We start from the raw sequence: 12926 nt of genomic DNA, 5'->3' as shown, positions 1-12926 counted from the left end.
CATTTTCAAAAATATTGGATGCAAAAAGAGGCTAGATAGCCATTTTTGGACATTCTGGACCCAATGGAGTAGGTTTCGGAAGCATTTGAGCGTTGTAAACACATCTTTTACACTTTTGAGCATAATAGAGAGGCCTAAGCCACTGGAAGCTAGACCAAGAAGACGTAGCCTAGGAGGGGTGAAATCATTTATCATGTTCCCTTTGTAATGTTTTTTCGATGATGTTCTGTAAATGTTTATGTTGATGTTTAATCTCTTATTTATGTTAAATTTCTCATCAAATTAGCATAAAAACTCATCATTTTACTTGCAAAAAATCATGTCCTTAAGCACAATGAAAGAATTTTGTTTCTAGTTTGAGGAGGATCTTAGCACAAAAATCTAATATTCTAAATCAAATCATTAAGTTAAATCTTTCATGGGTAATAAAACAAAGCAAGAAGAAAACAGTGCCCAACATGAATTTGTTATTTGTTGAGTGAAGGATAGTTTTAGAAGGAAGAGAGGAAGGGCTAGGAAATTTGAATGAGATACCTAGCGAACATGGAAGGCTTGTTCAAACAAAGAGGTTTGGTAGTAGCAAGGAAAAGTAGGAATTATGTTTTGATTATGGTTTTTCTGTGTAAAGCAAAGTGTCTTTATGCATTTATGCCAATTACAATTTTCACCTTATTCAAGCGACCTTGCAACTTTTCTGATGAACTGGATCTATGGATGCAGGAAATTAATAGTAGTAAAAAAATAAGATAGGCTAGGTTATTTTATGCCAGAGAAAATTTCTGACTATATTAAAAATAAAAGAGCATGTCGCATTTTGGAAAAAAAGAATGTGAGAAGGAAAATAGAGGGTACAAATAAGGGAATAAAAAGTGTTTTCAGACAGCATGTAACATCAGTTAAATAGAAACCACAAATAGTGTAACATAATAAGAGATAACGACCATAAAGGAAAAAATTCCACAATAAGGGAAAGCAATGTTAAACTAATTTCCTAAGGATAGGAAAAGTGTACATGCATAACTGTCAACGTGTAAAAAAACAATGCAATAAAGAGAAAAAACCAAAGATATGTAACTCTCGACTGGGAACAACACAAGGTATCTTGCCAGGTCAAAACATATATGTGTTAGGTAAGTGGTATTTAAATATGAGAAGGAAAATGACTAAACGAGTTTGCCCAAGCAATGCCTCTAACTGCAAAATTTGTAAAATATAATGAATCATTTGCAAAGTAACAGCCATGTGGCACTGTTTTCTAATTGAAAACTTTGTAAAATACCATGAAGCATACATCCATTATCCAAAGTAGACGCCCCTTCAATAAAGAACCAAAAGAGGCAGAAAGGCAAGATCCTTGATAATTTGAGATGTGTTTGATCCAAGGTAAAACACCCTATATGACTTCTTATTTCCTCTAGCCCAGGAGGACCAAGGCAATAATGAACTTTTACAAGAACAAGTATACAAACTGCTAGAACAATATCAAACTTCTTGTTTCTGTTTATGTGAAAAGGACTACCTGAACCTTGGGAAAGGTTCAAGATTTGGTGTGGTGTGTGTCCATTCAAATCACCGACTTCTATTGTGATAACAAGAAAACTACTTTGTTTCACCCACTAGGATGTGGAATTATTGCAGTTTTCAAGATGATAGTGATGATGAATTGCCTTTGGAGGTGTTTCCTCCGAATGCAGAAGAGATTTCTCCTAGGTCTTGGGTAACAATTCAAGTAAAATAAAAAATGCCTCACACAGATGAGAAATTTGAGAAGGGAAAGCAGACCAGTGAGGACATGCTGAGATCTTAGGTTTTCAAAGCAAGAACACAAGTTGTTGGGAAATGCTATATCAAATATAAGAATTGAAATTATCAAGTAAAAGAATTGAAATTATAAAAGAAAATATGAAGAGGACTTAACTTTATGCAAAAGGAAACAAAAGGATTCCTTGTCCAACAAAATGTTCTGACTGTCAAGCTAACAACAAGATGTGAGGACATTTTTAAATAATAGAGCAATCAATGAGCTAGATGATAAGTTGAATTTACCAACCTATGGTAGGATGCATCAGAAGTTTCCTGTCATTTACATATACGAACACATAATCCAAATTCCAAAATACGATGCCAACTTTGATGGAAATCAAGGATGTATATTTTGGCGGTTAACTTTAACTTGAAATGCACAACCATATCATAAAATAATAATTTTTTGAGGTATTGTTGTTTTATACACTAAGACATTTCCAACCATGCATAAAATCACCTCAATGAGAGCTTATATGCGGAAGACCTTTCCAACCATGCATAAAATCACCTCAATTAGAACTTATATGCGGAAGTTATGCCTCCAACAAGTTGACATATCTTATTGACTACCATGGTACACGTGTCTTCCATGTTAGGCTCCATTCCTCACACATGTGAGACTAGCCATGTGTGGACTCCCAAGAAGATTCTAGAAGATCCAAAACCTTATCACTAATTGAGGGTCGGGGATGTAAAACTCTAACTCTAGATGGCTATCAAATTATGTTAAATACAAAGTTGCTAAGAACATAAAAGGTTTTATTTGTTAGCATTGTACTTGTTTTGCAGTTAAACAAAGCATCTGGGATTGGTATAAGAGGAAGGAAACATATTTTTTTAGTAATTCAAGCCACAATGTCAATGTCAACTCCATAGTGAATGCATCTTTATTTGCATATGTATTTCCATATCTAAAGAAAATAGAGTAGATCATTGACATCACTTTCTAGCTAAGTTTTCCCTCATATTGGTTTTTCATGATACATCTTGTGTTCATTTATGTGGATAGTGTGTTCTTTTCTTCATTCCTTTTCATTTAAGTGATTTTCTAAATTCAAGTAATAAGATAGTAATACTTAATTTGGGATCTAAGGAACTAAATTGCATTATCTAATTTTTTGGAATATTATAAAATATGTTACAATGAACTATTCTAGTGGGATAACCATGGTGATTTATATATCATTTTAGCATTATAATCATCATAATATATATATGCTACATATTGCATTGTTGGAGATCCGTGGGAAATTAGTGATGCAATGACCTAATGACCTGCCCATAATTTGAGGTCAAAATACTATACATCCTATTATTCCATATCATGTTGAGATTATGTTATTGAAAATTAGCATAATAATCTTGTCAACTATTCTTGTATTGATTTGTTAGTGCTAGTATGCAGAGTCACGTGATTTTTCTATTCATGAAAGGTATTGTGAATAGGTGGATTAAAAGCAATATTTGGTAGGGTGGATGAGAATCATTAGGAGGTTTGTTTGGATTGGAGTTGCACATCAATTGATGCTTCAATTAATAAATGCTAGAGAAGAACATTAAGGGGTTTTATGGTGACCATACAAATGAGGGGGCAACATGATCCCTGTGGTAGATACTCTCCTCATTCATTTCATTAGAGGCCCTTCGCATGTTCAATCGACAACTTAAATAAGTTCTTACAAAACAATATCATAGGTGACTTGCATGATGATGCTAGTTTCCTTCAATTTCAATTAACATTAGGAAAAAATTTAGGGAAAATTTTTTGCTTGTGTTAATTTTCCATACTTTTCCCCTAAAAAACGATTCACCAATTTCCATTTTTTATAAAAAAATATATTTAGGTAAAGTCTATTTATTGGGTTGTATTGATTTCTTAGTGGTAATATGCATGGGGATTCATGTGAGTTTTCTATTCATGAAAACTATTGTGAATAAGTGGATAAAATTCATGATTTGGTAAGGTTGATGAACATTGTTAGGACGTTTGCTTGGAGTGGAGTTACACATCAATTGATGCTTCAATCAATAAATGCTAGAGAATAACATTAATGGGTTTTAAGTGACCATACCAATGAGGGAGCAACATGATCTATGTAGTAGGTACTCTCCTCATTAATCTCGTTGGGAGCAATTGGCATGTTCAATCAATAACTTAAATAAGTTCTTATAGAACAATATCACATGTCACTTACAAGATGTAAATTTCCTTAAATTTCAATCACCATTACAAAAAAAATTAGCGGATAACTTTCATCTTGAATTATTTTTTCATGTTTTCATCTCAATCTCCATTTTTTATCAAAAATTTTCACCCAAAGTCTATAAAACAATAAAATTATTTTACCTTAAAATTAACTAAAGTTTTATAATATATATATAAAATCCATAAAAAAAATTAATATTTTAAAAAATATATTGCTAAATATTTTACAATTTGTATATTAAAAAATACTAAAATTTATCAAAATGTTTAACATTAAGGATATTTTTCATCTTTAAAATTTTCCCACAAGTGTGTCTATCTATCTAATCTACTTACACACTTATCACCACATATAAATCCCTAAACATATATACTAAGTTTCACATTATAAATATGTTGTAATTAAATGAGTATATCTTTTGAAATTGATTATATTTCATTTCTTGGTTTCAAGGTAAAATATCAATCAAAATCATTCTTTTTTTTTAAATGTGCATAACATAGTTTTAGGTTCTATATTATCAATAATTGATAATTGTTTTTAGCTAAACATGTTAAGTTTATGTAAAATTGGTAATAATTTAGGGTGTTTAATTAATAAATAAGATAGTTTTTCTAGTCAGCGAATAAAAATAATTTATTGATCCATAGATTCATATATGAGATTTACTCATGATATTCATGTGAATATAATGTATTTAAAAAGAGAAAATACTAGTTTAGATCCATTTTAACTTAAAATCTATCAAATTAACCAAGAAAAAAAACCAAATCTCTTTTAAATCTAAAATATATTTACACCTCAAAAAATTTAATCTAATAAAATAAATATAAACTGATTTATTAATATTCAATCAATATTTTTTTTTACTCCTAATAAAACTTTATTAAAAAAACAACAAATTATTTATAAATTTTCGAAAGAATTAATGTGAAAATATTAAAATGAATAGGTTTAACATAAAATGAAAAGCCGGTTAGTGATAACTAAGAGGATTGATATGTGTGAGTTTATGTACGGGCGGTAAGAAGGAATTTATATACGTGAATTTAATTGTGCGTTAGTTTCAACTATAACATTGATGTTATTGTTATTATGTATAATTTTGATGTTATTATTATTATTATGTATAAGGGTTATATTATTATGTATAAGGTTCAGCGAACAATTGTGAAAATTTTAAGGATGGAAATTATTTTGACATTTAAAAGTATTTACGAATTTCACTAGTTTTTAATATACAAACTATAAAATGTTTATTGATATATTTGTAAAATTATTTAAATTTATAATAATTTTATATATACTCTCTATATAATCTTGGCGATTTTTAAGGTAAAATAATTTTATAGGTAACTCCTAAGAAATTTTGGAGGCAGATTCTGACTAGGAAGACTAAAGATAATAATAAAATTGCTCTTCATGATTGGAATTCCTATCTTAAAAAGCTTTATGAATCTCCAAATGTCATGGATAATTTGGAAACCCTGCTCACAACCAAAGAAGTTTTCTCTTTAGAAAACATTAAGTTTGGGGTTAATCGCCTTGCTAATGGGAAAGCTAAGGACATTGAAGGTTACCAGGCGGAAATCTTAAAAATTGGAGGTCCTGTCCTCATCCCCCACATTCACAAACTTTTCAATCAAGCAATCAAGCAATCAAGCAAGGGTTCCCTAAACCTTGGACTAAGAGCCTCATTATCCCTATTTTTAAAAGTGGGGATACAAATAACCCCTCTAATTATCGGACAATTATGATCAACCCTCTCTTAGCCAAGTTATATGGTAGTATTTTGGAAAAGAAGTTAAGCATATGGCTTGAAAGTGAAGGTAAGCAGGCTAAAGGCCAAGCAGGTTTTAGAAGGCATCACTCAACAACAGACCACCTCGTTACGCTTAGGATCATTGCGGAGGAATGTCGTAATGATAAATCCAATTTATTTTGTTGCTTTGTGGACTTTAGAAAGGCTTTCGATACGGTTCCTAGATACAACCTTTGGAATAGATTAGAAGAGCTAAAGGTTCCTCTCGAGTTGAGAGCTGCCGCTATAAGGTTATACGAGAATGTAATTACCAAGCTAAAGAGCAATGAGGGGTGGTCGAAAGATATTAAGTGTAACATCGGAGTTAAACAAGGTTGCCCCCTCTCCCCTACCCTATTTGGCATTTACATCGATAAGCTTGAAGGATATTTAGAGGAAGCAGGATGTGATGGCACGATCTTAGCTGGGATAGTCGTCATCCTTCTTCTCTATGCTGACGATATTGTTCTTTTGGCAAGGTGCCCATCTGATCTTGATAAGCAACTCATGCTTCTTAAGGATTTCTACTCTACCATGGGTATGAGTTAACACTGATAAAACAAAAGTTATGATTATCAAATCCAAGAAGGACACTTACGCTAATTTTATGTATGACAATAATAACTTGGAGGAAGTTTATTCTTACAAGTACCTAGGAATTGATATTCATCACAAGCTCAACTGGAACCATAGCATTGAGAAAAGGATTAATGGGGGGTGGAAAGCTTATTTTGGTCTTGAAAATAATTGTAAAACAACGAACCTCGTAATGTGGGATAAAAAGAAGTTCCTATTTGAAACTTTAGTCACTCCTGTTATCTTATATGGTTGTGAGGTTTGGGGTTGCAGCATCTCCAGAGAATCATGGAGAAAGATTGAGCAAATCCAGAAGCGTTTTATAACTTATAACCTAAAAATTAAAAGTAATACACCCTATCCTATTCTCCTTATAGAAGCAGGTCTTTCCCCTATTGAGAGCCTAGCTATGATTAGGTTTCTGTTGTACAAGCACAAACTCAATAACATAGACGATCATAGACTTCCTAAGCTAGCTTTAAATTCCAGCCAAAACCACCTAAGGCTCAATCGGGGGTGGCATAAAGACACAAGGGCCTGGTTAAACTATTGGGAGATCAACAAGAATGATGCATTGCAAAACATAAATAACATTAAAGATATTGTTACTTCTAAGTTCAAAGAAAAATGTGGTGTGAGAAAGATTTAGCGGCTAAAAGAAAATTAAGTTATTATAAGAAGGTCATCAACCCCACCCTAGAAGATCAAAAGTATCTCTCTATTTTAACTAGCTCAAAGAAGAAAATTAATATAGCAAAGATTAGAACGAATTCTCATGAGCTCCATAGTGAAACAGGTCGTTGGGCAGTTCCTAAAACACCATGGATGGAAAGGATCTGCCATATATGTGAGAATAGGAACATCGAGGATGAAAACCACTTCCTCTTAGAGTGCCCTGCGTACAACCACATTAGATCTCAGTTTTACAATCTTTGTTACAATACTGACCTTCCTAGCCTTTTACAATGTCAAAATTATAGTGAGCTCGGGAGGCTTCTCTCCAAGCTTTTTGAGCATAGGAATAAAATCTTAAATCAAAATAAATAATTTGTTTCTTTAGGTCCGATAGACCAATGTTTGGTCTCAGGGGACGTTAACCATCATCATCATCATCATATTGTAAAATTTGAGCGAACCATTTTTATAAAAAAATAGATACTGCTAATCTTTCTTTTAGAAAAAATAATAGAAAATAGCCCACCTGTGAAAATTAGCGCCTAAAATTTTCCATACTAATAATATAAAAACATAAACATAAATAAACAAAATAATAAATAAATAGTCATCATCCCAATAAAAAATAATTATTATTATAAATAAAAAACAACCACTAAAAACCTATAAAAAAAATTAATATAACAATAAATAAGCTAACATGTCACAAAACTCTAATAACAACGTGACAATAAGACATCGACCTATTTTTTCAGAAGAAAAAAGCGATATATGTTATATTGAGAAAATATAATGATCAGAAATACATGAAGGCATGGGGCATCAACCATAGCCGCATGTCCAGTACAGGGACTGCAAAAAGGCATAAAGTGGCAAGCTCTGGAGAGCCACAAACCAAAGAGCCCAAAAATAGCCATAGATGGAGGAGAGGCCAGAAGGAGGCCGCGGTGATGACTGCAATACATGTACAGGAATTATAAAGAGACAAAAAGAGACATGATCTGAAAAGTTTAGAGGCGAAAAAGCCGCAAACAGAAAACCAAGATAGCCGCGTATCAGTAAGGAATAAGACATCGACCTATATAGCTAATAGAAATAGGGACAAATAAACTTAGTTTTATTATTTAATTGAAAATATTAACCATTACAAAATATTTAAAGTAATACAAGATAATCTCATTGTAATAGTTATCCGCTTTAACAATATTAAACAAGAATCACAATATGAACTAGTTACATATAGTTAATTAAATAATATTAAATAAGAATTATTATATGAATTATATATGCCTTTTAGTTTATTGGGTTGAAATAATATATAAAAATAAAATTATCTAGAAAAGGAAATATTTATTTATATTTAAAATTTCAATTATATTTTTATTTTAATATTTCAATGAATTGATAAATTTCATTTTATTTTTTAAATATAAAAATACTTAAAATTAAAATTGTGAATTTTTTTATTAAAAACTAAAAAAATAAAAAATAAAAATAAATTATTTGGACAAAGGGATGAGAAATTGCCCCCTTATAATCACCATGAAAAACATCACAAGATTATTATTAATTAGGATTAAGTTAGAAGTCAAAAGTTTATTATTAATTAGGATTAAGTTAGAAGTGAAAATAAAACTTAACGAAGATTTTTTTTTTTTTTCAGAGGAAAAAAATCTGGATAGATTATATTGAGATCATATAAAGTTCTGTAAAATACATAAAATAGACTGAAGATCTAGATCAAAAAACATTCGATCATAGAATGTGCCAATCTGGAAACCATAATGAAATGACTGTGAGGTAAAAAGACGCAAACACAGTCAAGATGATGTCCATCGAAACATAGGAACAGCATAATAAAAAACCAAGCAAGTGCATGAGCAAAAAATAAAGAGATTGCTGGAGCATTCGGATGCCTGTAGGAAACGAAGATCCACAATGCTATTATTCACCAACGTTATTATAGTTGTTCCCTTGGGTTTACAATTTTCAATAGTTTTAAGTCAAGCTCCACGTTATTATCAAATATTATAATTTTATTATTATTTTGCGAGAGACGAATATGTATATAGTTGCCGGCGAGAGACGAATATGTATATAGTTGCCGCAGAGTTAGAGTTAGAAGTATCAATATCTAAATTAACTTATAATTTATTTCTTTATAAATTTCAAATGTAAATATAAATAATCAATGTAAATATGAGTAATCATGATGTATATTTTTAAAACGACTCACAATTAATTAATTAATATATATATACTAAATTTTTTTACCAAAAATAAATAATAATAAAAAAACCAAACAAGACAATTTTTTTATTACTAAAATAACACCCATATACATAACACATTTATATCATTAAATAACACCCATATACATATAATTTGTAACCTAAAACCATATACATAACACATTTTTATCATTAAAATAACAACCATATACATATGGTTTGTAACCTATAACCATATAGGTTTATAGTTAATAACAATTACATATAGCTAATTAAATAATATTAAATAAGAATTACTATATCAACTAGATATAGTTTTTAGTTTATTTAGTTGAAATAATATATAAAGATAAAATTATTCAGAGAAAAAAAACATTAATTTATATTTAAAATTTCAATTATATTTTTATTTTAAAATTTCAATCATTTTTTTTTCCCGTGGAAAAAAGTCGTAATTTCTATTGATATAAAGAAATTACATTTTGTAGATGCCAAGTGCATATTCATATGGAGGCTAAGAAGCCTGACGAGTTCACAATCTATAGATCGTAAGGATTGTCTGTAATATCTCCACGCAGGGAGTCCACAAAGTCTGTACTAGTTGTAACTGAAAAAGTAGATCAAAAATTAAGTCCTGCTCTACGCAGAGAGCAACAAAAAAACTGTACGTTACCAAAAAAAGAGTTGTTACTCATGTCCAAGTAGTGGATATATATACATGATAATACAAAAGTTGTTATGTTTATATGTGGGCCTTATAGCCCATTTTCTATAGGATCATCAAAAGGTCTATGATAATGCTGGTAGAAAGTTCCGTCTATCTCCTCCTGTATCAACCAGTCATTTCCTTGTCTGTGCGCTGCCTCTTTGGATAGTTGATCTGCTTCTGTGTTTTGTTCCCTGTAAATGTGTCGACAGACAAAGGAGTCAAATGATGTAATCAGTCTTTTAGCTTCATCTAATATATGCCTCAATGAAAATGCATAGCAATGTGATGCATCATTCAGCCAGTTGCAAACGATTTTAGAATCTCCATAAAGTTGCAGGTGTCTGCATTGTTTTTGTAATGCAAAGTGAATAATATGTTTTGTTGTGCACAGTTCAACAAAGTTATTGGTGCCTCTGCCTAAGTTAATTTGGATCTTGTAGCAGTGCGTTTCATTGAGGTAAAGGATGGCTCCACCCCCACAGCCTGCTTCCTGAGCAGAGCCATCAAAATATGCCCAGGGCTTAGATTTGTCTATGATTTCAGGTCTGATGGTGTGGGGGGGGGCACTGGTTTCCACATCTGGTAGCAAGTCAAAGTCGGCGATCGTGTGTTGTAATATGACAGGCCAATGGGGGGTCTTTAAGTTGAAGATGGCCTGGTTACGCGCTATCCATAATGCCCAACATACAAGCAGTGGCATATTAATGAATTTTCCTGAGTGATTTTGACACCAAATGTTCCATGCATCCATGAGATTGTGCCCCTGCCAGTTTTTTAAGGTAGGATAGTGAGTGATGATGGATTGCCAAAATTCCTTAGCTGTATTGCATTTTAGAAAAAGATGCTCTGTACTTTCTTCTTCCTTGCGGCACAAGTGGCACCAGAAGGGACCATAAAATGATCTCTTCATTAGGTTGGTCCCGGTAGGGATCTTGTCGAAGAGGATGTTCCACATCAATAAGCGTGTGTGAGGAGCTGCCTTGAGCTTCCAGAGCGTTTTCCAGGTTGGAAGGATGTCCTGTGGCTTGTAAGATTCCATAAGCCTTATATAACCTTGCCTCGGGGTGTATACTCCATGTTTTGCAAAGGCCCAGATTATCTCATCCGATCCATCAGTGAGTCTGATATGTGCCTGGGTAAGGGCATCCGTGTAATCCTGCCATTCATGTTGCCACTGACTGGTATCTCCAAATCTCGTGCTAATACCCATGCCTGCTGAAGAAAGGAAGAATTGTCGTTGTCACCGATGTGCTTGATGTGTGTTACTCCTCTGTTGTGTAGGTATCTTAATAGGCCTGCAGATAGTCTATGGGCATTGCCACAGCCTACCCATGGGTCCAAACCGATTCGAACAGCATTGCCTTCCTTGATATGCCATGCAATGCCTTCACGCAGAAGTGGAAGTGAGCCGATAACCGCTTTCCAGATATTAGATATGTTATGTCTTGATTCATGCTACTAACAGAACCAGTCCATTAGATTCATTGACCTGATGTATTTCACTTGAGCAACTCGGGACCAGAGACTGTTAGTGGTGAGGAGTTTCCAACCGAGCTTGGCCGCTGATGCTCTAGAAAATAGATCAAGTCTCTTTATGCCCCACCCTCCCCACCTTTTGGGTTTTGTAATGCTGTCCCATTTAACCCAGGCAAATAGCTTCCCCGGTTGGTGTCCCTTCCATAGAAATCTATAGCATATACTTTGTAATCTACTCAAAATACCTTTAGGTATCCAGGCCAAGGTCATCCAGTAGACTGGAGTGGCTTCAATTACTGCTTTAATGAGAATCAATCTGCCTGCCCAAGAGAGATATTTATGATACCATACCTGTAGTCTTTTTTCCACTTTCGCAATGAGCCAAGTCCAATCCACAATCCTGTAATCGAGAGGCTTTAGTCTAAATCCCAGGTATTTTATACCTTCTGCCAGGTTCGAAGAGGTGAACAGGAAGCGCTATGTTGCGTATGTGATCTCATGTTGTGTGCATCCGACAGTAGTAATCGTGGATTTACTGTCATTTATCACCATCCCTGTGGCTTGTTGAAAAAGAATGAATAAGTTCTGAAGGGTCGTGGTGTCCCCGATACTGCCATTTAAGAATATCAGAATATCATCAACAAATAATAGATGAGTGAGATAAAAAATTTCAGTGATTTTAATGCCAGTCAGCTGATTTCTATCTCGAGCAGATGTAATAGTCCTACTTAATCCTTCCATAATAAGTAAGAATAGCAAGGGCGAGAGTGGGCATCCCTGTCTGAGGCCTCTCTCCGAATCGAAAAAGGATGTAGCTTTGCCATTGAGAAGCACACTGTAAGATACATCAGTTATACAGCTCATTATCCATTTGATATATTCATAGGGAAAGCCAAGATGAGTCAACAGTAGTCTGATGTAGAGCCAGTTTGTTCTATCGAACGCCTTGGATAGATCCACCTTTAGAATCATTCCTTTCTGCTTTTTGAGCTGCATTGTATGCATGAGTTCTTGTGCTGTAGCAATAGCTTCATGAATCTGTTTGTGATGAAGGAAGGCAAATTGCTCTGGAGATATATGACGAGAAAGAATAGGCTTCAGACGGTTGGCTATGATCTTAGCAATGATCTTGTATAGGCAATTACAGAGGGATATGGGGCAGAAATCATTGAAAGAGACAAGATTGTTCGATTTAATGATAAGTGCTATGAATGTGGATTTGATGGCTGAGGATATTCTGCCACTCCTTCTGCAGTTCTCCACGATCTTGAGAAGGTCATTCCCAAGGATTTCAAAAAAATCAATGTAAAACTCAATGGTCCACCCATCTGGACCTGGGCTTTTATCTTTCTTAAACCATTTTATAGTTGCCTCCAATTCTTCCATGGTTACTTCCTTTAGTAGATCTTCTGAGTCTTCTTGCAGTACAAACCTGGGGAAATGTT

General features: G+C 33.2%; 1 protein-coding gene across 1 annotated transcript; it reads right to left on the bottom strand.

The window, feature by feature from the left end:
* Window positions 1-10051: 10051 nt before the first annotated feature.
* LOC149219291 (uncharacterized) lies at window positions 10052-11215 on the bottom strand. Its single transcript, XM_089386778.1, has one exon. The coding sequence runs from the start codon at window positions 11213-11215 to the stop codon at window positions 10052-10054; it is 1164 nt and encodes a 387-aa protein (XP_089242904.1).
* Window positions 11216-12926: the final 1711 nt, after the last annotated feature.

The sequence above is a fragment of the Pinus tabuliformis genome, chromosome Q, assembly GCF_031772625.1.
Source record: "Pinus tabuliformis cultivar Carrire ecotype Pingquan chromosome Q, CPIR1, whole genome shotgun sequence".
NCBI classification, from domain to species: domain Eukaryota; kingdom Viridiplantae; phylum Streptophyta; class Pinopsida; order Pinales; family Pinaceae; genus Pinus; species Pinus tabuliformis.
The sequence above is the reverse complement of the archived record's forward strand: the minus strand, read 5'-3'. Positions and strand labels throughout refer to the sequence as shown.